Genomic DNA, 11,930 nt, shown 5'->3' on the forward strand with positions numbered 1-11,930 from the left:
ATGAACCAAGACGAAGATATGAGGATCCTGGTGGAGACTGACCCATCACAAATGGTGCGTGGGATGTCGACGGAAATAAGCATCAGCTCCCATGCAGTTTGTGCTGGTTTAAAACGTATTGACAAGATCAAAGAGCTTGAAAAGCAGGTGCCCGGTGCTCCACGATTTGAAAGATCAAAAGACAGTGTTATATTTCGAAGTATGTTCTTCTTTGCATTTGCGCAACCAAAACGATCTTCTTTTGGATTGGATTGTCACGTGTGATGAAAAGTGGTTCCTCTACGACAACAGTGTTTGAAACTGCTCCACCCTCAAAAATCTGAATTCATGCGTCGATATGTAATCATGTTATTTTACACCAGAATCAAATCGATTGTCATCTGAGTGAATTGCACGTGGTGAACCAATTCAAAAGCGTGTAAAGACGCAACAGTCTGCTGGCAAGGTTAAATGGTATCAATATTTTGGAATATGCATGGTAAAATATTCATCGAATATCTTGAAAAGGAAATATCATGAACAGCGACTATTCTATTTCGTTATTGAAGTGTTTGAAAGAAAAACGGCCAATTCGGAGCAGATGATGATACTGTTCCATTAAGACAATGTACCGTGTCACATATCAATGAAAACGATGGCATAAATTGGCATAAATTGGGCTTCGAATTGCTACCTCATCCAACATATTCTCCGGATCTGGCCCACAGTGACATTTTTCTGTTCTCGAACCTTGAAAGAATGCTCACTGGAAAGAAACGAAGTAGAATAATGAACTTAAGTTCGTGTTATGAACAATTATGACGTTTAATTCAACATGCCAAATGTTTGTATGAAACAAAATGGGTAAAAAAAGTCATTGACCTTATGTCGTTATGTCTCAAACAAAATCATTTTCAATTCAACAACCAACAATATTTATTTCTCTTCAGAAGGTTTAATTGTGGGGGAATCCGTTAAGCCCCTCACTTGCAGAAATTTTCATGGATAACCTAGAGAAGTCGATTTTTAAACATCCTTTGACTAGCAATTTATTATATTGGCATAGATGTGTGGATGACCTTTTGGTACTAAGAGACAATTAGATACTTTTCATATTAACATAACATAATATTGACAAAATTCATAATAACAATAAATTCACTTTTGAAGGAGAAGCAGACAACTCAAAGTCAAGCAAGTTCTTGGACTTGACAATTAGTAGAATTAACAACAAATATAATTATTCAATGTATCAAAAACTATATACTATACTTTACGATTTTATCCATCCATATCAACACAAAGTAACAGCTTATAATGGCATGATTTACAGATTAGTCAATGTTTCTCTTTCGAAAGATAATTTCAATAAAGAATTGAATATCATCAAGCAAATTACAGTAAACAATGGGTTTAAATCTGAACCAATTAACAAAATACTTTCCAAAAAAGACTACGCGGTAGTCTTTTTGGAATTCAAAAGTTAGATAATCAGAATCAAAACTATGGAGCTCTAACGTATTTTGGAAAAAGTGGCTTCATTTTTGAGGAAACGAGACATTAAAATTGCATATAGAACAAGTAATACGTTGGAAAAGTTAGTTAAAAATAATGAAGATAAAACATCCAAATTCGAGAAATCAGGGGTATGCGATTTAAAGTCTGAAATGTGTGCTTAGGTATATATTGGTCAAACTGGCAGAACATTCAGGAATCGAATTCAGGAACATCATATGAACTATATAAATAAGAAAACAAGTTCCACATATTCAAATCATCTTTTAGAAAAAAATTATATCTTTAATGAAGAGTTCCAAATTTTACACATAGCAAATTATGGTTTGAAACTGAATTATTTGGAAGCAGTGGAAATGTATATACTCAAAACTTCAAACATTCTCATGAATGACCAACTGGATTTGCATAGATCACCATTATTGAACTTGTTATGGTAATCATAATTGAAGAGGAACCTCAAGTATATAAAAATTGTTGAGGTTTAGGTAATTTAATGAAGGTAGTCTCAGTTGAAGTAACCTGTGGTGTATAAATACACACATCGAAAAAGTCTAGGGATATTTTTAGAAATGGCAATAATTTTTTTTTAGATCGCTTCAGGGAAAAAAAAGTTGACGGGTGATTATTAAACGAATGTAACTTACAACAAAATTTATCAAATGGTCAAAAATACAGAGTACGCTTATAAGCAAAACTAAAAAAATATGGCTCTTTTTTGGCACCTCGAAAAAAAATCATAATACAAAAAAAATTGGAATCGGTACAAAGTATAGCCTCCACGCTGGTTTATTACGGTCCTACATCTATCGTGCATCGACAAAATGAAATTGTCAATGTCTTGTTGAGGTACATTTGCTCATTCAGCGATTAAAAGCTCTCTCAATTGAAAAGGTGTGTGAATGTTCCCCATATGCGGAGTAATTCTTCGTTGAAGCATGTCCCATACATGCTCGATGGGATTCAGGTCCGGTGATTGTGCTGGCAATACATCAACTCCTTCGTTGGTGAGCCAGTCAGTCACTAGACGCGCGACATGTGGACGAGCATTATCGTGCATTAGGTGGAAGTTTTCACCAGCAGCACCAGCAAACGGACGGACGATAGGTAGAGAAATGGTGTCGAGGTAATGTCGAGCTGTGAGGGAGCGATTTGAAAAAACGATATCGGTTCTGCCGCCGATCATGATTCCGCCCCATAGCATTACTGTACCACCTCTGTATGTGTGGACTTCCTGGACGTGTCTCAAACGTTCATTATTTCCAGGTCGTCTCCACAGTCTTACTCGACGAGAATCTGGATGAAATTTAAATCTGGATTCGTCTGTAAACAAAACTGTGGCCCAATCATTTGCATCCCAGTTTTGATGTTCTTGACACCACTCTAATCTTCTACCGCGATTGCCTCTCGACAAGGGTGGACATCTAAGTGGCCTTCTGTTGTGGAGATCTGCTTCATGCAGTCGATTTCTGACAGTATCACGATCAATGGTTACCTGGTGCGTCTGCTGCAACACGTTAACCAACTCAGGTGCTGTGATTATCGGTTGTCTTCTTGCGGTTAAGACCAAAAATCGACCTTGAACTGCAGTTGCAGCGCGTCCTCGCCCTGGATGTTGTTCGGCTGGACTGCCAGTTTCACGGAAACGCCGCCACAATCGACTGATAACACTTTGGGAGACCCTCAAACGAAGAGCTACATCATTTTGTCGCATGCCACCTTGAAGAAGCCCTACAGCACTATTCATCTCAGCCAATGGTAAGTGATGGCGTTCCATGTTAAAGCACAATATTTCCAGTTCAATTGCTGAGCAAGAACTGCATAGAATGTACAAACTCGACACTTTCAGATTATTCATTTTAGCCGAAAACCTACAGTTTGTAAAAAACTTGATAAAAGATTAGTTACCGTTTTTGAAGGCTTTGTTCAACCCATAAAAATCTACAGGGTGGTCGAGTTTACCAATTTAATCGAAATTAAACGACCTCATGCGTTTATTTTTATGATATTTAGTATGTTATAAAAATATCCCTAGACTTTTCCGATGTGTGTATTGGCGTATTCAAATAACTGTTGAAGAAGCTACTGTGTTAACGAAATATATCGTGATACATTTCTCAAATGAAGTTTGTGGGAATCGAATCATAAGGTATAGTTTATGAAATTACTAAAGATCTTCATCAAGTAACGGCAGAATCAATCAGAAAAAAACAAGAATATAACGTAAGCTCCCATCATATGACATAATTTATTCAGATAACAATGAATACAGACAGTGTGTATTGGAGTTTTTTTGTTTAGAATGATTGGACTTTGAATTCGAAGGGATCAACCCCAACAAGTTTTGTCTATCAAATTGAATACATCTGCTCATAATAGATTGATCCTCAAGAAGTTTTTATATTGTTACCATTCAATATTTCCTCATAGGACATTTAGTTTCTGCATTGAAGGTAATGCGTTTTTGAGATAACGATATTCAGCTGAAATTTCAAATTCTCGAGATTATGAGGAAGTGAAAACGATAATCATTCGAAGTGGAACTTCCATTCATAATAGTGATATTTTATCAATTCGTAATTTTCCAGAATTAATAAATCATCTGGTGCGCATACTTCAATATTTAGGAGATTTCTATGTAGCACTTACCTGTTGATCAATAAATTATCCAGTACTTGCTGATCGAGTTCACTTCTTATGCTTGCCAAATGTCCATCTTTCCGCGCACACTCCATTTCAGCTTGTGCCCATGGAAGTTTCACCCCTTCCATAGCGGAGATGCAAAATTGTCTCAAAATTACCCAACCGAACTCACATACTCCCACCACACTTTCGACTGGTTCGGCGCGGTATGACATTTTGAGGCCTAAACTACCCGTTTTATCGAGAGATCCATCCGAGCTCCGCACTACAACTTTGAGCACCTGAAAATTGAAGAAAAAGTGTGTACGGGAATCATCAGAATTATTGACATTGACAAAATTTAGAGTATCTTGTGAGTCATGTATAAATAAAATGTTCTGAGTGCGTCATTTTCATTCTGAAAGACTAAGGTTTTTAGTAATCTGATGATGATGCCAACTTCATTAGGTAGTAAAACGCGCGTCAAAAAACCATATTTTCTTTCTGAAGCGACAAGAGTGTTTTGAGTAGATTTCGGTCATCACTTGAGAAAGAGGAAGAGGAGGAGGAGGGAGAAGAGGAGGAGGAGGAGGGAGAAGAGGAGGAGGAGGAGGGAGAAGAGGAGGATTAGGAGGAGGAGAAGGAGAAGGATGAGGAGAGGGATAGAATGAGGAAGAAGTCGAAGGAGAAGAAGAAGAAGGAGGAGACGGAGACGGAGCAGTTATATATTTTATATATAGTGATATAAATAGTTATTATATATATAGTGACATTTTGTTACCTGTCATCAGAAATAAAATGTCAAACTCTCTTCCCGTCACAGAAAAAATAAGTTTTTTACCCCATTGAACTCTACATAAAAAGTACTTCGGGAATGTTCTCATGAAAACAAAAAATTTCAACAGGAAAAAGGTTACACATTATTACTGAATACATGAAAGTTGAAAGCGAAATCATCCCTCAATCCACAAATATTAATCTAATGTTTCTCGGGCTTCGTTCTTGGTCAAAGTTTTATGGATTCCTAACTTCCCCACAGATGAATAATGAAAAAGCACTCACCACTTTATTCTCCCTGGAGACGATTTCGATCTGTCTCTCGGAGTCTCCCGGCTTGGTACAATGGGACCACGATGATGGACCATCTTGAAGTTGTGTCAGAAGGCCTCCACATGTATTCTCGCCGTTTCTGAAGTCCTGAAAGTTCAGGCTGGTCTCCGGGGAACCTGAAACGGAATACGAAATAGGGTTGACATTTCGCCCGAAGGGTGTTAGAATTTATGCAGGTTGGTACGCTTCGGATGACAAGATGAAGTTGTATGCATTAAAATGGTTTTGAGGAAATATTGACTATGATGAATTAGTCCACACATAACTTTTCAATCCTCACAACAATGAGCAGGCACTTCTCTATACAAAATCAAATGAAGCAGAGAAATTCACAATAGTCTCAGAGTCGCTCAGTGGTCTACAAACAATGTGAGGCAGTGAACTGGTAAAATTATTGAAAGAGAACTTTGTCATTTGTGAGTTTTGAATGAGCAAGTTATCTTTCTTTGGGTCCCCTTCCATTGTAACGATTTGAATTTCTGAATTCAGAAGAATTAGCAGGAGTAAATGAAATCGAGATTTTCACGGTCAGGATTTAAAAACAATCCAGATTAGTATCTATCGTAATGCCGTTACGAAATCAGTCAATTCAATATTTTCATTTTCCATTCTGGAAATATCGGTAGAGAATTCCATAACACATGTTTTCAGGTTTTTTTGGTCAAGAATAAAAAGATCACCTACGAAAGATTCACGTCGAGCACTGTCAGATCTTTTATTCATTTTTTTGGTGGTGAAAAAAAAGGTTTCAAGGCATGTTTATCTAGCAGTGAGAGAAATTCTTCGGAAAAGCTATAGTTGCATCATACATATCATTCTCTGAGATATGAGTAGACACTCTAGAAAGTACCAACGGAGAGCCGTAGCAAGTATATAAGAAAAAATATCAGAGATGATGATAACCCGAGAGTAGCAATATATATTTTGGAGGGATCTGAGTACTGAAATCTACAGTTCATTCCTAAAATTGAAGGATAGTTTTAAGCATTTTCCTTTTCTCTGGGCACCTATGACAGCTGTTGACGGGGGTGATAGTTATCTAGTTTGATTGAAGTTGATCGAAAAGTAGATTCTGGAAGAATTGAGATTCAGGCAGTTACTTTTAACCGCTTATTTGTTCCCTCATTTTCAATTTACGTCAAGGTCTATCTCTGTCAGTGCAATACTCAAATCTTTTGATTCGATATTGTCCCGAAGTAAGAGTTTTCCAGTAATAATATCGTGATCAAAACGGCCTATAGCGGCTTATTAATATGTTTACTGTGAACGTTTTTTGTATTAAATATTGGTTCTTCAAACTTAATGTATATATATTTGCCTGTTTTTTACATTAGTTCGTTGCAAATAACATATGAAAATCAATTTTTGAGTTATTACACAGTTGGTAGTGAAGTTTCTAAATATTTCTTTTTATACGGGGTCTTCCTTAACCACATGTTAATATTTGAGAAGGTAATTCTTAGACCAATTTTAAGAAAAAAACGTCCTATGGACGTATGTCCTAAACGCCTTAACTTTTGAGATACAGGGTGGCAAAGTTTTCAAAAATAATCAGTTTTTTAATAATAACTGAGATAATTTTGTAGACATCTTTGGCATCTTTGGTACATGTGTTCCATGCCTCAAGGCGCATTTTCTGATGTACACAAATTTGTATTTTTTCAAACAGTGGCATCCATATGGGTTTCGCATTGAATATTTTTGGGGAAAAAGTACTACGCCAATGCTTTCTTTTCAAAATAAAATCATTTTCAAAATCCTCATTTATTTTTGAGAAAAATTGATCTCCTGGTATTTCTTTGTCCGACGCATGATTTTCACTCAAAAAAATAAAAATTGACAGAAAGCAAATTAAGAAATTAGATCAATTCTAAAATGAATGAGAATCTGAAAATTGCTTCATAACGCATTACCAATTCCCTAATAATATTTGGAAACATAATATGCAAAAAAATAAATTTTTCACAAAAACGAGTTTTATTTTATTTTGTGGCAGTAAGTCTAAACGAATACCACAAATTTGTTAATTAGCAATAATACCAAAACTGATTATTAAAATTGTTGGAAGTGGCCACCTGCATTTAGTATGCATGCTTCCGCCCTTCTACGCATGGAATTACGCACCCGTTCAAATATTCCCGGCGTATTTCGTATAGTTCACACGAGGCAACTATTCGCTCTCTTTAATCTTCTAAAGTATTAACGGGAGTTTTATAAACAAGAGTTTTAGGGTGACCCCATAAAAAAATCTAAACTGTTGAGATCGGGGAATCTTGCTGGCCATTGCTGAGGTCCTCCGTGACCTATTCAACGATTAAGATAAACTGTATTTGAATGGTTTCGGACAAAAACTCTGAAATGAGCAGGGGCGCCATCGTGCATGTACCATATTCGATTCCTTAACGCAAGTGGCACATCTTCCAATAACCCAGGTAAGTCTCCTTCGAGAAAGTGTATATAAGAACGACCATCAAGGCGTCCTGGTAGGAAAAATGGGTCTATTAGATGATCACCTATAATTCTTGCCCATACATTAACCGAAAATTGGTGTTGGAAATGGGTTGCATGGGGATTTTCTTCACCCCACACATGATTGTTATGGAAATTTTGAATGGCATTCCGAGAAAAATTTGCTTCGTCTGTGAACAAAATTTGTGTCTCAAACTGCGGATTTAGTGCAATACTTTGTAGATACCACTGACTGAAGTTCACACGCTGTGGAAAGTCTCTGGGGAGTAATGCCTGCACTCTTGAAATATGGTATGGGTATAACAAAAAATCAACCAAAATACGCCAAACAATTTGATGACAAATATCCTGAGTTCTAGCGATCTTCCTCGTACTCGTCTCAGGATGTTCCTCAATTTCTTGCAGCACCGCTTCCTCAATTTCAGGAGTTCTTACTACTCGAGGTCTACCTTCCGGAGTCCCTTTCTTGAAACTACCAGTTTCCCCAAGTCGACGATGAATATTTGAAAAGGTTCGGCTATCTGGTAAGGCACGATTAGGATATCTTTCCTGACAAATGCGCCTGGCTTCTGTTGCATTACCATCGGCAAGGCCATATACGTAAAGCATTTGCGCCATTTCCGCATTCGTATAATTTACCATATTTACTGATATTCAAAAAAACAGCGGACTACCAAAATAACTTCAATAACACTTCAAAATCAATCAAAACGCGCTGTGACAGTTTTTAACACCAACACCTTACTTTAAACCAACATCAATATTAGCTACTGACGTTTGTACATACAGATAATTCGTTTTTTATTGCTATGGTTGGTACGCTGTTTTTTCTGCTTTTAATCTTTAAAAGAAATCACATATCAACAAACTCCATATTTCCAAGGTGTGCAGTAAATAAATTCTGCTACACGTCATTCATTCCAGGATAACTAAATTTATGTTTTCAAAAATTATTAAGCGGTGCTGCGTTATGACATAATTTTAATTGAGGACAGTGCATCTGACAACAAACAAATACCTTTTAGATCCTCAATTATTTTGCAATAAATCTAATCTCTTAGTTTGCTTTTAGTCGATGCACGATACCGCATCAGATTTTTAAGAAATTTATCCTTAAGTAAAGCGATTTTTAATTTTTTGAGCGAAAACCATGCGTCGGACAAAGAAAACCCTGCAAATCAAATGTGCTCAAAAATGTGTGGAGATTTTAAAAATAATTTTTAATTCCGAAATAAAGCAATGGCGTAGTATTTTTTTCGCCAAAAATATACATTTCAAAACTCGTACGTACGCCACTGGCAGAGAAAATTAAGAAAATTGTACATCAGAAAATGCGCCTTGAGGCATGGAACATATGTACCAAATATGCCAAAGATGTCTATAAAATTATCTCAGTTATTATTAAAAAACTGATTATTTTTGAAAACTTTGCCACCCTGTATCTCAAAAGTTAAGGCGTTTAGGACATACGTCCATAAGACGTTTTTTCCTCAAAATGGGTCTAAGAATTACCTCCTTGAATATTAGCATGTGTTTAAGGAACACCCTGTATATCAATTTAATATAAATTTCAAGCTTGGAGCTTCGTTGTTGACATTTTGGTTATTTTTACAACCCTTTCCCTGTTGAATACGTTCAACTGGCGCCCCAGGGCTCACTTTTTTCCATCTATTTCGACTATAAAAAAACATATTTTCCTCACCCACGTCCAGCCTTGACAATAATCGACTAGCCTGGGCCGAACTACCTTTTGGTAATTACATAAATACCAAGGTAGGTTATACCATATAGGAATAGGAGGCAATAAAATAGCTGACCAAAACTCACGCGAGGCGATAATAAACCCGAGCCTCACAGATGACTCCCTACACAGATTTAAAACCATATATAAAAAGTTTCCTGGGGGATATCGAGAATAAGAAATGGAAAAATATACAGTCCAAACTCAAAGAAATCAAAACAGCGGTGGGATCGTGGGATCACATAAATCTGACGAGAAAAGAGCAAGTGATTGGGACTCGACTCAGAATAGGACATACTAGGCTTACCCATGAATACGTAATATTTCGGGGAGAGGAATTACAGTGCCAAAATTGTGAAATGCCTCTAACAGTAAAACCTATCATGCTGGAATATCCAATGTTCCAAATAGAAAGAGAAAACTACAACATTCCTCAAGATTAGACTTGTGCACATTGCTAGTCGCACAAATCGATTCAATGCAGAATGCAACATTCTGGAAATGACCTCTGATTTCATGCCTCCAACTGTCAACTACGAACTGCCTTATAAAGTACTCTTTCCGAGTAGAGAGAGTTGGATCTTCCGGGAGAGTGAAATATTAAGAGCAGATAGTTTTTGGTCCACAGATGGATCAGAAACACCTTCCGGTAGAGATATCAACCTGCATAAGAACCTATGCGACTGTATTTCAAGCGGAATTTTACGCTAATAATTGTATTCGTAGAGATTGGAAAAATCCAACCTCATACACAAGTCGAATGAAATATTCACGGGCAGTCAAGCGGCGTTGGAAGCTCTTGGCTCCTACCAGGCAACGTCTTAATTGGTAGCAGATTGCCAAAAACAACTCTCCTCGATAGGAAGACTCGACTGGATTCCTGGCCATACTGGCATGGAAGGTAATGAAGCTGCTGACTCCCTTGCAAAGGAGGGTGCTGCAAGCAGCTTCATCAGACCAGAACTTGTCTTTGGCATCGCTTTAGGCTTTGCCGAACAAACATTGGATACCAGGATGGCAAGAAGATTCATGGACTTCTGGCAGAATCTTACAGAATTGGCTCAATCCAAGCCGTTTATCCACCCTTCGAAGCTTGATGCCAAACAGTTGATGGATCATAGCAGGGATGAACTACAATGTCTAACAGGCCTTCTTACAGGCCACTGTCATTTGAATCATCATATGCAGAGACTCGGACTATCGGAAAACAGTGTGTGTCGCCTCTGTTTGGAAAATGATGGGACAGCAGAGCATATACTTCGTGCCTGCCTCGCTGGGGACCGACTCAGATTTTCAGAGTTTGGCAGAGCTGTACTCTTAATATATGACCTGAAAGACCACTCACCATACAAACTAATCAGCTTCGTTAAGGAGCTGGGTTTATTTGGTCGAGTGTGAATATATGTGAGTCACAATAAACCCTTGCGGGTTGCGATGGAGAGTTGAATAGACCCACTCACTTCATACCTAACCTAACCTGAACATTCGAAAAGTACAGTATTCTACATGCGAGAAATGGTCATTACCCGTTCGATCAATTTACGACAATTATCTCGAGTGATGTCCGTTTAATCTCAAGTCCAAAGTAACTTTCCATAATCCATTTTCACAACTTTTTTCATTACCAGGATTCAATAAATCACAAAACCAGTCTAACTTACTTGTTACCAAACTATCCCCAATCCGCAACTTCAACGCCACCCTGTTTCCGTAAGGCAAATAAATCTTGAAAGTGCATTCCAAGTCCCCGGCAGACTTCAACTCGTAGGAGCCGTTTCTTGCCACGAAAGTTAAGTTGTAGCAGTAGTCGACGAGGTGGTAGGAAATTGTGAAAATCGGCCTGCCTTGTATTTGCATCGCATGTCTAGTGTTAGACGACGGAAAGTAAATATGACGATCAGGTCCGGGAAGTTCCTCCAGTTTGCCGCATAGGTGGGACTGTTTGTGACTCTTCAGATGTACTGGAAGAGAAACAGAAAAATTCATTATGATACCTCAATGTAACACTTTATCGAACTTTTCATGAATTAAAAATGCAGAAATATGGATAACTGATCCATAACGAATACTATTCCAATACAGAGAACTTCAGAACACTTCGCGACTTTATCAATCGAGTTGGCGTCATCAAGAGATGAAGTATGAGAGAGAGAGAGAATATACTTTATTGTCATAAGAGTATTCTTGTGGACAAAGCTTCACTTAATCTATAATACAGTTTTTATGTAAAAACAAAGTGCATTTCAATTGATCAATTTTCATTTGTAACGATGAGATTGGAACCCTTGGTGTGAAAGTTGAATAACTTTTTTTCGAGATCAATTGCCCTAACACCAAACTGTTAGTTAGCATCCTCAGGTGAAGAAAATTGATCAATAAGCCACAAACCACAAAGCCTGCATAACTCATACCATCGGTCGAATTTAGCCTGATTTGTGCGCCAGAGTCCTGAAAAATTGGACATTTTGGATGCGCTTCACTAAGAGTAGCCGTG

At 37.5% G+C, this 11,930-nt stretch overlaps 1 protein-coding gene across 1 annotated transcript; it reads right to left on the reverse strand.

Annotated features, from left to right (window-relative positions):
• Nucleotides 1-4,114: 4,114 nt before the first annotated feature.
• On the reverse strand, nt 4,115-11,378 carry LOC141483866 (uncharacterized). Its single transcript, XM_074178788.1, has 3 exons — nt 11,098-11,378; nt 5,179-5,342; nt 4,115-4,418 (listed from the first exon to the last, which is right to left on the reverse strand). The coding sequence occupies exons 1-3, from the start codon at nt 11,291-11,293 to the stop codon at nt 4,140-4,142; spliced, it is 639 nt and encodes a 212-aa protein (XP_074034889.1). The 5' UTR covers nt 11,294-11,378; the 3' UTR covers nt 4,115-4,139.
• Between the last annotated feature and the right edge of the window lie 552 nt (nt 11,379-11,930).

This window comes from Leptinotarsa decemlineata, unplaced genomic scaffold (assembly GCF_025532065.1).
Source record: "Leptinotarsa decemlineata unplaced genomic scaffold, Ldec_3_MD MMD2_tig00004307_RagTag_RagTag, whole genome shotgun sequence".
Taxonomy (NCBI): domain Eukaryota; kingdom Metazoa; phylum Arthropoda; class Insecta; order Coleoptera; family Chrysomelidae; genus Leptinotarsa; species Leptinotarsa decemlineata.

Bases quoted from the DNA above. Each gene is read 5' to 3' on its own strand.
- LOC141483866 (XM_074178788.1), bottom strand. From the start codon at position 11,293: ATGCAAATACAAGGCAGGCCGATTTTCACAATTTCCTACCACCTCGTC. The intron at 5,343-11,097 runs GTAAGTTAGACT...ATTCCGTTTCAG, and splicing joins TGGGGATAGTTTGGTAACAA to GTTCCCCGGAGACCAGCCTG. The intron at 4,419-5,178 runs GTGAGTGCTTTT...TTCAATTTTCAG, and splicing joins TCTCCAGGGAGAATAAAGTG to GTGCTCAAAGTTGTAGTGCG.